We start from the raw sequence: 16,008 nt of genomic DNA, 5'->3' as shown, positions 1-16,008 counted from the left end.
GGGGGGGGGGAAGAAAAGACTATCGGACGGGCCGCTGTATTGTTAGGTTCACTCTCCCGGTACCTCCTTCACACTGCCCGGCTCGGCCTGCAATCTCCTACCTAGGAGGGAACTCTGTGTCCCTCTGCCCTGCTCACAGGGAAAGGCAGAGCTCCCGGACCACTCCAGTCATGTTTGGCGCCACTCGGGTCATGTCGTGCGCACGACTTACGCTCCACGAAAAAACTCTGTTTTTAGAGGTTTTCGGAAGTGCGGATAAAGGATAGTCTACCTGTATTTTATTTTTAAAAACTTCTGTATACTAGAAAATTTTAATAACACTTTTTCAATAAATTATACATACTAGTGCTGATTTTTCAGGTGTTTTTAAAACACATCTTATATTTTTTTTTAATCTCTTGTGCTTAGTGTTTTCCCCCTTCTTCCTTTCCTCCCTTAGAGATAGTGACCACTACCCACATTTTTGGATGATAGCACTTTATAAGGATTATAAAATGGTTTAACTTCCATGAAGCAGCATGACTTCTGCAACATTAACAATTGCATACCCAATGTCACTCCTGGACACTGCAGCCCCAGACTTCGCTCTGGCATAGAGTTCCACTCACCTAACTCAAGCTTAGGATTGGAGAACCTTGTGTGGAATCAGAACATCTGATTCACAGCACTCATTTTTCTGCCCATTGCCTTTAATGGCTGGAGGGAGAAACAATTGTTAAATCAGCAGGCTGTCCTCAATGCTAGATTGGAGGCCTAAAGTGAACTGGTTGCAATATCTTTACTAGTTTGCTCAAAATTCTAATGCACCCAAATTCTGACAGGCACAAGACAAAGCAATTGAACAGCAACATGTTTTATTTAAGCTACATGCATCAGTCCGAACAATGTTAAACTCAATTGTTGTTATTTGTACTCTGAAAGGAAACAAATTCTTTAGGAGCTCAAAATTATTTTCAGCCACATTTAAAAGTAATAATCAGATTTAGCGAATGTATCATGTCAAATCACTCTGCCGCCAGGCCACTGGTATCATTACTTTTAAGTCTAAATGGCAGCGGTGTAGAAAACATAGAAGATAGGAGCAGGAGTAGGCCATTCGGCCCCTCGAGCCTGCTCCACCATTTAATGAGATCATGGCTGATCATCCAAATTCAGTACCCTGTCCCTGCTTTCGCGCCGTGTGGTGAAGGTACTCCCACAGTGCTATTAGGGAGGAAGTTCCAGGATTTTGACCCAGCGATGATGAAGGAACGGTGATATACTTTTAAGTCAGGATGATGTGTGACTTGGAGGGGAACTTGGAGGTGGTGGTGTTCCCATGCGTCTGCTGCCCTTGTCCTTCTAGGTGGAAGAGGTCTCGGGTTTGGGAGGTGCTGCCGAAGAAGCCTTGGCGAGTTGCTGCAGTGCATCTTGTAGATGGTACACACAGCAGCCACAGTACGCCGGTGGTGGCAGGAGTGAATGTTTAAGGTGGTGGATGGGGTGTTAATCAAGCGGGCTGCTTTGTCCTGGATGATGTCGAGCTTCTTGAGTGTTGTTGGAGCTGCACTCATCCAGGCAAGTGGAGAGTATTCCATCACACTCCTTACTTGTGCCTTGTAGATGGGGAAAGGCTTTGGGGAGTCAGGAGGAGAGACACTTGCCGCAGAATACCTAGCCTCTGACCTGCTCTTGTTGCCACAGTATTTATGTGGCTGGTCCAGTTAAGTTTCTGGTCAATGGTGATCCCCAGGATGTTGATGGTGGGGGATTTGGCAATGGTAATGCCATTGAATGTCATAGGGCATTGGTTAGATTCGTGCTTGTTGGAGATAGTCATTGCCTGGCACTTCTGTGGCGCGAATGTTACCTGCCACTCAACAGCCCAAGCCTGAACGTCGTCCAGGTCTTGTTGCATGCAGGCATGGACTGCTTCATTATCTGAGGAGTTGTGAATGGCGCTGAACTCTGTGCAGTCATCAGCAAACATCCCCATTTCTGACCTTATGTTGGAGGGAAGGTCATTGATGATGCAGCTGAAGATGGTTGGGCCGTTTAAGGGTCCCTATGATGTAGGTGGCACAAGTCCCTGGGAGAATATGGGCTATTATAATCTTAGAGATACAAACAGTAGGAAATCTCAGCTTCCTACATTTTAGTAATATAGTGTGGGATTGCTAGGTGTAATGGAGCCACTTTTAATCAATGATTGCATGCTAACTCTCATGGAAAACTCTCAGGTTATTGCTATTTAACACTAGGGTTCCAATATATTCTGAGAAACTGTGTACTCCACTAAGATTTGGTTACCTAGTTAAAATTTTAGTAAGTCTCAGGACTATATTGGATTAGCCTCTCCAAATATACTTTTGATGCAACTTCTGAACGATCTTTGGTAGACCAAGATCGAAACACTTTTAGTAAATTATGTTGTAATACTATAGGCATTATCAAATTTTTAACTACTGTCTTGATCTGGCAAATAAAAGGTTTTATTTACCAGGGCAGAGTTATGTTAGTCATCTTTCATTCCAATTCCTTAGAACATAAACTGATCCATACACCATATAGAATAAACTATATTGATTATGGGATAGGGTTACAGGAAAGTCCCTGTTATGCAGATGAAAGCGCGATAGTCCATCATTGATTCTGTTCCTACAATGTCCCTTTTAGCACGCTACTTAATACTAGATATCAAAGTTTAAAATTTCTTTTTAATTCAGTGCTGTTGCTTCTCAAGCATTTCTCAGAAAAACTAAGTTAGTAAAATCTGTATCAAACAGTGCCCAGGACTTATTGATTCTACAAATTCTATCGAGCAGCAGTTTCTTTAACTTGCAGTTGAGATGTTTTGTGTCCAAATTCTGACGATCATAATAATGTTGATGGTCTGATGTAAAGACTAAGTTCATCATACCAGGAAGGCCACCTCCTATCACAAGATTAATTTTGCTAATGGGGTGCTAGCCGGGGAGAAAAATCTGGTGCTAAAGCACAAGACCAAATTATGGAAATTGTTGATGAGAATCAGGCAGATGTCTAGGTTGCTCTAAAGGACCAGAAAGTTTTCAGGTTATCTGGATGTAATAAGGCATTCTCAGAGCTGGAGAGAAAAGTGGACGTTTCTAATCACCTTACAATTTGGTTCAAGTCAGACATCTTTTTGGATTTCTTTCACGTGCTACTAGACTGCTTATGCACCTTCCTGTGTTGAGCACTCACTCCTGTTTACCAATCTTGGATTTGCACGCCGATATTGTCCTTGGGCTTTACTGTGGTTACTAAGACTGACCACTTTACCGTTAAGATCATTTCTATGATCTGCTAGGCCCTACTGAGATGTTTGAATGACAGTACCAATATCCTCATTTTAAGTATACAGTCTAGAATACTGGCAAGCAGCTGCTTGGCTCTTTAAACTATGAAGCGTCCTATTGGGTCTATTCTAAAATTATCTGATTTTGTGGGGGCAAGAAATTCCGAATGCACTAATGCTTGCCTGTCTTGCAACTTGATGCAATACTATTTGCATCTTCTAGCAGGCAGAGTGTCAACAAACCAAATTTATGTTGTGCTTAAAAAAAAGTTTTCCCCAGAAGGCTGGGAAGCCTATTAATCGTCAGCACAATATACAATCTTTGTATAGCACATTCAATCTTTGTTCAGCACATTCAATCTTTGTTCATATCGCTTCCTCCATTAATGTTAAATGTCTGTAAAATATTATTCCATTTAACATCGGAGCTCCTGACCGAGTCTACAAAGTAATCTAGCCCATGCTTTCAAGCACATTTGGGCATCAGCTGTAACCACACAGTTCACTGCTTTATTCAGGATCAGCAGAGTCTTTGTAATATCTCCTCAGAGTAATTACTATTCATTGTGTCTTCTTAGATAATTGTCGCCATTGTGTTGAGGCTGTTGTTCATCTATCTAGTATTAGTATCATACTATAACAGCCATATTCCCAGATGGCCAATATACTATAGGCCTCAGACTGGTGCATGTTATGTGATGAACTTCTTGTTGGTTCAGAAAAGGAGCCAACAGGTTCTGATGCAAGTCGCTTTACCTTGTAAAATGGTAGCGAAGTGCTGTTCACAGAAAGAGTAAAGTAACATCCAGATAGCCAAATGGAATTGGAAGGGGGATTCGCAAATGAGGATGAGGGATTACCGGACTTACGAGTAAACGATTTTAACTCCTCCCTTCAGACCACCTTCAAATTCTCCTTTGCCTCGCCCGCCAGCAAGCACCTGAGCTTTCACCACCACATCTTTTGACCCTATTGGAACAAAATTTTAAATGAATTCAGTCAGTCCTGTCAGCACAAACATTTGCGATTTTTTTCAGTGAAAGGGGGGGGGGGAAGGAAAGAGAATGGAAGAAGGGGAGCTGATCGCATCAAGTGCAGTCACTGTTGTAATGTAGGAAACATGGCAGCCAGTTTTCACATAGCAAGATCCCACAAACAGCAATGAGATAAATGACCGAATAAACTGTTCTTAGTGATGTCAACTGAGAGATAAATATTAGCCAGGACACCAGGTGAACCCTGCACCAGCTCTTCTTTGAATCGTACCATGGGAACTTTTATGTCCACCTGAGAGCAGACTGGACCTTGGTTTAACGTCTCACCTGAAAGACAGTCCTTCATCTGAAGGATTCTTTCAACTCATTATCTTATGCTGAAAATAAAGAGGACTAGCATTGTTAGGTTAACTGCTTCTCTCATGCTAACGTGCTTTTCCTTTTCTGGATATAATTTGTACCCAAAGATATCCTACACAAGTTCATTTAACAAAGCATTTCCTTACATAATCTTACCAATGAAGAACTGAAATTAAATTAAACCATTCCTCTCCTCGGAGGTATCCCCCTAACCATTTATTGTATTTACAAAGTTCATACTTGAAATTAATAACCAGCCAACCTGTAACTTCAGCACACACACAGACTGAGAGGAACACCACAGGAAAAAAACTGCTGATATTCAACGCACACATTAACTAATGCAACAAAACTTAAATTATCATAAAAACATTACAAACAAATAAAACTCTGAATCTCCATGTAGAACGTGCACTGCCCACCCCCCACAAAATCAACAGTGTGCCTAATATGAACTGAAAGGGATGAGATTTTTTAATATCTAAATTTAAGAGTGAACATCTGTGTTTCTCGCTGTCTTCCCGCACTACATACGAACTATCTTCTTCTTCTTAGGCAGTCCCTCGGAACCGAGGATGACTTGCTTCCACACTAAAAATGAGTTCGCAGGTGACTGATGAGTCCAATGCGGGACCTACAGTCTCTGTCATAGGTGGGGCAGATGGTGGTTGAAGGGGCGGGTGGGTGGGTGGGGTGCTTGGGTTGACGTGCGCTCCTTCCGCTGTTTGCGCTTGGCTTCCGCTTGCTCCCAGCAAAGAGACTCGAGGTGTTCGGGGCCTTCCCGGATGCTTCTTCTCCACTTTGTGTGGTCTTGGGCCAGGGATTCTCAGGTGTCAGTGGGGATGTTGCACTTTTTCAAGGAGGCTTTGAGGGTGTCCTTGAAGCGTTCCCTTTGTCCACCTGGGGCTCTCTTGCCATGTCGGAGCTCCGAGTAGAGCGCTTGTTTTGGGAGTCTCGTATCGGGCATGCGGACCATCCATTGGAGCTGATCAAGCGTGGTCAAAGCTTCGATGCTGGCCTGAGCGAGAACACTGACGTTGGTGCGCCTATCCTGCCAGTGGATTTGCAGGATCTTGCGGAGGCAGCGTTGGTGGTACCTCTCCAGTGCTTTGAGGTGCCTGCTGTACATGGTCCATGTCTCTGAAGCATACAGGAGGGCAGGTATCACTACTGCTCTGTCTTCCAACACTACAAACGAACTATAGCCGAGTGAGCAATTCCCTGTCTCCACTTGTACTACATTAAACCAGCCACAAGGGGCATGCCAGCAGCCCAACTGTATCCCTCTCCTCTGGTTTAGGACAGTAGAGTTTTACTCAGTTAGGGCACAGCCCCATTCCTCCCAGAATACTTTCACTCTCCACAATTATAATAAGAGTGTAGCTACTCTTAAGCACTTTAGCGCTAAGGAAAAGCATGTAAATTTTCTGCCACATATGCTAGCATTTAGTGACAAATGTTTGGAATCATTTACCAGGCAAGATGAGGGACAAAGTTATGGAGAGGGCAACAATTAAATCCCATGTTGGAAAAATTAGAGGGAAGAGCTTTGCTGGGCCAAACAGCCTTTCCCCATCCCTGATGTTTCTTATGCTCATGTTTATTTACTCATCTTCTGCTACTGCAGATTGTCCACACATTTTACAGTATATACTGTACATTGTACTGTGCTCACTCACACCACCCAGTGGTCAAAGATTGGCAGTGCAGAAAACTGCTGTATTTGTGGCAAGGAAGGAGGATATCATTTCACATCAATATTTTCAACATAAAAAAAGGAGTAGGCCATTCAGCCCCTCGAGCCTGTTAGCCCACTATTTTTAAAAAATGGTTGGGCTGAAATGTTTTACATTTGTCTGGCTGAAGAACAGGAAAACAGAACATTACAGTTCCAAATACTGTGTGGCTATTTCAATCAGTTTTTCCAAGTTCTGGTACACTGAAATCCAACTGAGTCACAAGGATTATCAAAAAGGTAGGATTCTACTTCTCATGATATTGTATTTTTTAATAAAAGTGATAAATTAAAACGAGCAGCACAATTAAATCTTCACTTTAATGCTAAAGTTTCACATCAAGTATTCTCAATATGCAGAGCGAGGCATACCTAATGCTTTGGCAGCTTTGAAGGCTTCGTCAGCTGAACTGGCAACTTGTCCCCTTGGTATACTTATGCCTGCATCCTTCAGTAAATCCATACTCAGATACTCGTGAAGGGACAGATTTCTTTGTTGTTGCTGCTGCTGGATTTCATTCCCAACTAGATTTAAGGATCCGCCAAAAATCTAGAAGCAGAAGATAAAGCTGATTTAGTTTGTTTTATATGGTACAGTAGTACTATGCAATATAATGCAAACAATACAATATTGTAGCTACCTGTCAAACACAAACTATTTTAAATGGGAATAATTATTGTTATGCAAAGAGGTGCACAGAAATGGAACAAGAGTTAAACTTTCAAAAGATACTTCACTGTTTGAGAGGAGAGCTTGAAAATTTTAAGATATAATATATATATTAGCTTAATCTACAGAATGTCATATTCAACAGCCACTAAATTGAGTACCTATTAATATATAACCTTAAAATACTTATCCAATTCTGATTTTTTTAAACTCTCTGGTCCTCTTCAGACTCTGCACTTCACTTGACAACACTTCAGCTGAAGTACTTCTATGACAATTTTTATTTACTCCAGCCAAATAAGACTTGGACTCTACTCTGCCCTCCATAGGACAGATTGTTGCTTTCGTTGATCTCTCATCACACAGCCTTCGTGAAGAAGCTATGACTGAAACCTGGATTTTTGGGGGGATGTGAACTCCAGGACCAAGGTTCATGTAAGGAAAAAGTCAATGAAAAAGTGAGACAAGGTTGTTCACCGTCACCAATCCTAAGTGACATCTTCACTGAAGATGGCACCATAAGGGTGTGTTCCAGACATATCTGAAAGAATTACAGTGCACCCTCTCATAGATGAGGCCGTGTCGCTGGCAGACTCTCCTGGGACCCAGTATCTTAATCTTAAACAATGAGCCAATCAGAGGGATATGGTGGTGGGTTTTCCAATTGTTATTTTATGGCTTTACACAAATCAAGTGGAGCTCCCAAAATATTGGTGGGAAGATAAAATGGGTGTTGTCCTAATAGTTGATTTATTTCAGTACCTGGGGGCTCTGCTGGATGCCAACTTTAACTTGAAGATCTAGAAAATGGAGAAAGGTGCTTTGGTCTTTCTCATTCTTCTTCAATGATACCAAGGTCATAGTGAAGGTTAATTTATGCATAAACGGCATGTGCCCAGTTTTCCACTGTGGTTTGGAACTCTTAGTGCTTCCTTCAGCCTAAGGACCAAGATGCAAGGCAGATTTGTGATAGAAAGGAACGACTGCAGAGTATAGTGACCTATCGAAGAGTACCCTGGTGGGGGAAATCAGCCTCACATGGGCATACATGCCAAGGCTCCTCATGAGGACTTGGATTCAGCAGTTGGTGACAAGGAACCGTGACACATGCAACTGGACATGGAGTTCTAGAATATCACAAACTGTTCTGCGCATGTCCTTCCTCTATGGTGAAGTCAGTTGTCCATACAGCTTAAGAGGAAGCTCTCAAGTTCGGTATGACAGCTGTTTGAAGGGTCTAGCTGGGTATGTAAATATTTTGTATAATTCACTTCAAAAATAAAACAAAAATACTTACAAGCCTGACCAAGCCTTATAATGTATACTAACAGGTACTTTATTAAAAGAAAAATCAGTAACAAAGACAATGTTAATCACGCATAGTAAATATAAATCAAGTCATTGTAATTACCCTGTAATTGATCCTCTCAATGTAAGCAAGCTGTAGCTTTAAAGCATATTTACATTTAACACAAGATTGTTTGCATAAGAGGACTGTACAAGACAGCAAATATGTAATCGTAATAATTACAGCACGTGAGTGCCAAGACAGTGGTGAAAATAAGTTTACAGTATGACAACTCAAGTCAACAACAATACAAAAGGCTGTCAAACCATTTACTGGCACAAACTTAAAGGTCTCAAGAAACTGCAAGGACAGCATAAGTCTATATTTAAGTTTGTAGTATCGTATTCCTTTTTTGTGCACACAGCACTCCTGGGCAACACTACAGAACTGAGTACCTGTACTAAACAAAAGTTTATGAAGCAGTGTTCTTCCATGACATGATAATGATTACTCCCAGCAACCGCCAAACCTACGATTAATTTTTATTTAAAATGCGGGGGACTGGGTGGTGCATTAAGTTAGGCTGGCTTTTCACCTCTGGGACCGAGGTGCAAATCCAGCCTAGAATGATGGCAGGACTCCTCTGGCAGTTGGCTGTAAGGGTACTACCTGTATATGAAATGAGACTGGACAGCCTCAATCCAATCTTCATTTGTCATGTGTTCACAGCACAGAACAGGCATTAAATATCCAATTTCACTCAAGATAGGTGGCATGCTGGCTGAAGTGGGAAATGGAAAAAAAAAAGGTCATGTCGTTGTATGAAGGGCTGCTCTCTTGAGATTGGGAATGTTGCCTTGCATCCCACTGAGCTATCCTTGACATGGGGCCACTTGATACTGACACTGGAATGGAAAAGCCTCTGACTGGCATACCTCACCTTACAAAAAGTCACAAAAAATGTAAAAATTGAAGTCAGAAACATTTTTGTTTTGACTGAAATCAAGATATAAAAATGTTAGGCATTTTCAAGAGTTATCTCAAAAATAACTTAAGGACTATACAATTCTTTCAGAAAGAGCTTTCTGTTGTAATTTCATTGTACCCTGTATTGCCGCCTTAGAATAGCACTATCGACCGTAGATATTTTGTGTAAAATATTAGATACTGGTAGCTCATTTTTCTAAATGTGACTTCTGATTCCTTACAAGCAAATTACAGAACTCAAGTTGCCCAACACTGCTTTACTTTATAAAATTATAATTAAACACTTAAAAGATCAGGAACTTTTTCCAGCTACAATTTCCCCCAAAAAGTGGCAAATAAGCATGTCCTACAGCTTTGTCACAACAGTGCAAGAGTACAGGTGTAAAACTAACTGTACGCTCAATCAAGCTTCCAATCTGACAGCCATTGCCATTTGCACAGCCCCTCGAAATACTTCCATTGGAGAATTCAACCGTCATACCAAACCAGAACACTCCGACCACGGCTTACACTATTGTAGAGTTTAATACAACACTCATTAGCAAAAGAGGAAGCTGAAATAACAATGACCAAACCTCCAATAAACGACTTGGCCAGTTCCCTTAGGTTTGTAATAAAGAAGTTTGACTGTAGAAACAAAAAATAGCTGCGGACGTGGAAAGCATCTACATCAAACATATGAACATAGAGCATAAAGAAGGGCCCTTCAATGCTCACCCGTTCCATTAGAAGATGCACCCTCAGGCATGAGCCTCCCTAATCGCTAGTACGGCAATATTGTACTTGTAGGGGGAGGTAAATCAAGAGAAAAAAAATCAACACCAATTCCAAGAAAAAGTCTCCTGAAACAATCAAGCAGTCCCCAAGAGCCCACGGTTACCTGTGCTGCAGCACTAGATGTACTTAACTAATGCTGCCCCCACCTCCCAATATTGCCCAACGTCCTTCAGAATATTGAACTGGGAAAGACCATTTCTTTTCATTGGGCTGCACCCAAAGATCAAGGACCTCCAACACAACTTTCTCTATCGCCCTTTAATAGCCCTATCTGCCACAAAGGTATCTCTGCCACGACCTTGAAATTCTAACTCTCTCCTTTTCCACTAACTCCCTCTGTAGGCTACTCCACACATTTATGAGCCTGTTTGTGTAGAAGCTGTATCTCAACTGTGGGATTCACCTTTTCTCATCTTGGCTTGAATTCATGTCCTCTTGTCTTGTCCCTCGAGCTATGGGTCCTCAAGAAAATCGCTTGATAACCATTTTCAGCCAAGTGGAACATGATTGGCGAATTTCACCACTTCCCAAGTCTCAACCCAATGACTTAACAGACTGTCTACAAAACAGTCTCAAGATAAGAACATAAGAAATAGGAGCAAGAGTTGGTCATTCGGCCCCTCGAGCCTGCTCCACTATTCAATAAGATCACGGCTGATCTTCTACCTCAACTCCACTTTCCAGCACTATCCCCATATCCCTCGATTCCCTTAATATCCAAAAATCTATCAATCTCAGTCTTGAATATACTCAACGACTGAGCCTCCACAGCCCTCTGGGGTAGAGAATTCCAAAGATTTACCACCCTGAATAAAGAAATTTCTCCTCGTCTTAGTCCTAAATGGCCAGCCTCTTATTCTGAGACTGTGACTCCTGGTTCTAGATTCCCCAGCCAGGGGAAACATCCTCCCTGCATCTACCCTGTCAAGCCCTGTAAGAATTTTGTATGTTTCAATGAGATCATTCTTCTAAACTCCAGAGAATATAGGCCTAGTCTACTCAATCTCTCCTCATAGGACAATCCCCCCATCTCAGGAATCAGTCTGGTGAACCTTCATTGCACTCCCTCTATGGCAAGTATATCCTTCCTTAGGTAAGGAGACCAAAACTGTACACAATACTCCAGGTGTGGTCTCACCAGGGCCCTGTATAATTGTAGTAAGACATCTTTACTCTTATACTCAAATCCTCTTGTAATAAAGGCCAACATACCATTTGCTTTCCTAATTGCTTGCTGTACCTGCATATTAACTTTCAGTGATTCATGTACAAGGACACCCAGGTCCCTCTGAACACCAACATTTCCCAATCTCTCACCATTTAAAAAATACTCTGCTTTTCTATTTTTCCTACCAAAGTGGATAACTTCAAATTTCTCCACATTATATTCCATTTGCCATGTTCTTGTCCACTCACTTAGCTTGTCTATATCCCCTTGAAGTCTCTGCATCCTCCTCACAGCTTACATTCCCACCCAGCTTTGTATCATCAGTAAACTTGGATATATTACATTTGGTCCCCTTATCCAAATCATTGATGTGGATTGTGAATAGCTGAGGCCCAAGCACTGATCCTTGCGGTACCCCCACTAGTTACAGCCTGCCAACCCAAAAATGACCCGTTTATTCCTACTCTCTGTTTTCTGTCCGTTAACCAATCCTCAATCCATGCTAGTATATTACCCCCAATCCCATGAGCCCTAATTTTGTTTAATAACCTCCTGTGTGGCACCTTATCAAATGCCTTCTGAAAATCTAAATACACCACTTCCACTGGTTCCCCCTTTTCTATTCTGCAAGTTACAACCACAAAAAAGTCAATCATAATTTCCCTTTCATAAATCAGTGTTGACTCTGCCCAATCCTATTATTATTTTCTAAGTGCCCTGTTACCACGTCCTTAATAATAGATTTTATCATTTTCCCTGCTATTAATGTCAGGCTAACTGGTCTGTAGTTCCCCGTTTTCTCTCTCCCTCCTTTCTTAAATAGTGGGGTTACATTTTCTACCTTCCAATTCACGGGAACCATTCTAGAATCAATGGAATTTTGGAAGATGACAACCAATACATCCACTATCTCTATAGTCACCTCTTTCAAAACCCTAGGATGTAGGCCATCAGGTCCAGGGGATTTATCGGCTTTCATTCCCATTAATTTCTCCAGTACTATTTTTTAACGAATACGAATTTCTTTCAGTTCCTCATTCTCGCTAGACCCTTGGTTCTCCACTATTTCCGAGGTTTTTTTGCGTCTTCTTCCGTGAAGACAGACACAAAGTATTTGTTTAATTTCACTGCCAGATCCTTATTCCCCATTATAATTTCTCCTGTCTCGGCCTGTAAGGGACCTACATTTACTTTCGCTAATCTTTTCCTTTTTACATACCTATCGAAGCTTTTACAGTCTGTTTTTATGTCTCTCGCTAGTTTACTCTCATATTCTATTTTCCCTTTCATCATCAATTTCTTGGTCCTGCTTTGCTGAATTCTAAAATCCTCAGGCTTACTGCTCTTTTTGGCAACATTATAAACCTCTTCCTTAGATCAGACATATACTTTAAAAATACCATTTGTACTTAAAAACCTGATATCACCCCATCATAAAATGTACAAATTAGGTAAACAAATTGTTTTCAGTGTAGTATTAAATAGGACAGTTGAAGAACCATATGTTCTTGGCCCAGATATTACATGCTATCTTGTTTATTGCAGAAGAAAATTGACAACACAATATTCTATCTGCCTGTTATTTCTCATCTGGCAACAGGTTCTCATGTAAACTAACTACTCCAGGTCATTCCCTCATTAAAAATGGAACTTCCCACGACTGTTCAAACAAGTGCATCTCAGAGCAAACAATCAAATATCTGTCTTAACACGAGACTCAAGTTGTTAGAAAAAGATATTTAAATTACAATTGAAACCACTTTGTTGCGTTAACCACTCTAGAGAACAGATAAATTCACTCAACTTTGGAAACTGGCAGTAATAAACAAAGAGGACAGAAAAGATCATAAACTTTCTAGAAGCATTAATTTGCTTCATAACAGGAATACTCCTAAATAGGATGCAGACACCAGGGCTGGCAAATTAGTTTGGCTTCAGCAAAAATTGTGGATGCATCTTTACACTGAAACAGAAATTGGTCCAGGCAACAGGCGGTCGAAGGGGTCGTTCGGCCCACCTGCCTCTCTTCCGCGGCCACGTTCGCACCCAGGTGGCCCTGGAGATGGAGCATGCGGTGTCCACCGGCACGTTAGAATCCTTCCGCGACCGGTGGGCACCGCAGGGACTGGAGTGCATTATCACCCCGGCCAACCAAATTTTAATTTAAGTTGTAAGTTTTCTTTAATGGGTTTTTAGTTACAGTTTATTTGTTTATAGCGTGCACCAAGAGTACGCTGAAACAGACCCAAGCGACGCCTCCCAAACCCGCGACCTTTACCACCTAGGACAAGGGCAGCAGGTGCATGGGAACACCACCACCTCCAAATCACACGCCATCTTGACTTGGATATATATTGCTGTTGCTTCTTAATCAGCTCGGAGTCAAATACCCAGAACTCCCTCCCTAACAGCACTGTGGGATCACCTTCACCACACGGACTGCAGTGGTTCAAAGCGGTAGCTCAGCACCATCTTCTCATGGGCGGGATGGACAATAAATGCCAGCGTTGCCCATATCCAGAGAGTGAATTTTTTTTAATGATCTGAAAGAGCTGGGAGCAAAGAAAAAGATCTCATGTACGTTTCACAGACTTTAAGCAGATATACAACTCAGTGGGGAAAGAAGGCATCAGCGTTCCAAAGATGGACTAGAGAACAAAGGTTTGTGCCACAACTCAAAGAAAACTCAATTCGATCCGACTTGAATTAAGACAGCTGGATAAATCTGATATCTCAGCATTCAGAAATCAATCACAATAGATATTCAATGGCCAATTTCTAGTTAAGATTTAAAATGCGTGTGCTTGAACTGTTTCAATACCCAATATAAATAACTACTTGCATTTATATAGCACCTTTAACGTAGCAAAACATCCCAGGAGTGTAATCAGACAAAAATTCACAGAGCCAAAGATGACGACATTAGGACAGGTGACCAAAAGCTTGGTCAAAGAGATAGGTTTTAAGGAGCATCTTAAAGAAAGAGAGGTGGAGATTTTTAGGGAAGGAATTCCAGAGCTTCGGGCCGAGATAGCTGAAGGCATGGCCGCCAATGGTGGGGCTTAGGAAGTGAGGGATGAACAAGAGGCCAGAGTTGGAGGAGTGCATAGATCTCAAAGGGTTGTACGGCTGGAGGAGATTACAGAGATAGGATGGGGCTAAGCCCTGGAGGGTTTTGAGCACGAGGATGAGAATTTTAAAATTGAGGCGTTGTTGGACTGGGAGCCAATGTAGGGGCAGCGAGCATAGGGGTGATGGATGAATGAGACGGTGCAAGTTAGGACATGGGCAGCTTTAAAATAAAGTATAATACTTTGCCAAAACTATCAACCTGTCTAGTGACCTTTGCACATTAGTCAGGCACAGCAAGTTTAGCAGTAAGAATCAATATAGAGATCAGTAAGAAGCTGGCTCGACCTCTGCAGTGTTTTATGTGGCACCGACATCAAGGGGGCGGGGGCGGCCTGTCGGTCTGGGCGGCCCATATTGGTTACCGACAAGAAAGGTTAATCGGGCTTAAAGAAGCTGAATGCGAGAGCAGCCGATCCCTGGGCGGCTCAGCGCTAGGTTGAAGCAGTCTGCGGCCCGGGGGCTGCGAGGCGATCTCACTGTCACTGAGCGGGAGTGCGGGGCCAACGAGCGGAGCGCAAACACCGTCCGCCTGACCCCGGGACCGCCCGGCTACAACCACGGAGTTTCACACCCCGACCCCCGACCGCTCCTCAGAGGGAGCCCATCGTTCCCGGCCGGCCGGCCGGCCTGCCTGCCCCTCGGTGCTTACCCTGGAGGCGCAGCAGGCCGCCGTTCTCCCGTTTGACCCGAGCGACAGCCGACGGAAGACAGAAGCCGCCATGACAGTCCGAGCCGGAGGGCTACACGGCGCAGGCGCGCCCCGCTGCCCCCTGGGTAACCCAGCCTTGGCCTGGCTCCAGCAGCAGTGGGCAGAGCTGGCAGCAGTGCTTCAGATTTACCTGTGTGCCTCTCAACACATATTTCACAAGTTTACCTACTGTCCTGGCCAGTATTTATCCCTCAACCAACATCACTAAAAAACAGATTCTCTGGTCATTATCACATTGCTGTTTTTGGGAGCTTGCTGTGCACAAATTGGCTGCTGCGTTTCCTACATTATAGCAGTGATTACACTTCAAAAAGCACTTCATTGGCTGAAAAGTGTTTTGGGTCGTCCGGTGGTCGGGAAAGGCACTATAAAAATGCAAGTCTTCTTTCATTGGAGTTCAGGGGATGCGGGGGCTGGTGGTTCAACGTTAAAAGGCACTATCTAAATGCAAGTAGCTGTCGTTTTTTGCAATAGGACAGGGCACTTTTCATGATGGTAAATGCCAATCCGACGTTGGCAGTCTGCTTGTGGCACTTTTGAACAGGGGTGCTGTGATGGGCCTTCAATAACCACAAAACTAGAAGTTATAGACTTAAACAAGTTGGCTTTTAATCACTAAGATCAGAGCTAACATCTCAACACGCCGACTGGTTCACAGGAATGAGTCATACAGATCCTGGGATCTTTATGTAAGAGAAGTCAGGGGCGGAGCCAAGACCTGGAACCTCCCAGGTTAGTCGGGAAAGAGGAAGTGAAACTATACACAGTGGGGGAGGGTAATATACATGAGTGCAAAACGAATACAGGATCAAGACAAACAGATTTCATTACATTCACCCCTTCTATAGATTTAGTCCATCGGGGTGATGTTTCTTAAAAGTTGGTATAA

The 16,008-nt window shown here is 42.7% G+C and overlaps 1 protein-coding gene across 2 annotated transcripts in view; it reads right to left on the bottom strand.

Annotated features, from left to right (window-relative positions):
- LOC147124982 (succinate--CoA ligase [ADP-forming] subunit beta, mitochondrial-like) overlaps positions 1 to 15,168 on the bottom strand; it is a 48,459-nt gene extending 33,291 nt beyond the window's left edge. The window contains exons 1-3 of one of the 2 annotated variants that reach the window (XM_085995644.1): positions 15,060 to 15,168; positions 6,761 to 6,938; positions 4,168 to 4,267 (exon numbers count right to left, since the gene is read on the bottom strand). In XM_085995644.1, the coding sequence (XP_085851770.1) occupies positions 4,168 to 4,267; positions 6,761 to 6,938; positions 15,060 to 15,131 (350 nt within the window). In that variant the 5' untranslated portion in view covers positions 15,132 to 15,168. Of the gene's footprint in view, positions 1 to 4,167; positions 4,268 to 6,760; positions 6,939 to 10,050; positions 10,075 to 15,059 lie in introns of those variants that run through there. The other variant, XM_085995648.1, reaches the window with a different exon arrangement.
- Between the last annotated feature and the right edge of the window lie 840 nt (positions 15,169 to 16,008).

This window comes from Somniosus microcephalus, chromosome 1, assembly GCF_052327205.1.
Source record: "Somniosus microcephalus isolate GS21.2 chromosome 1, FLI_Smic_1.0, whole genome shotgun sequence".
Lineage (NCBI taxonomy): Eukaryota > Metazoa > Chordata > Chondrichthyes > Squaliformes > Somniosidae > Somniosus > Somniosus microcephalus.
The sequence above is the reverse complement of the archived record's forward strand: the minus strand, read 5'-3'. Positions and strand labels throughout refer to the sequence as shown.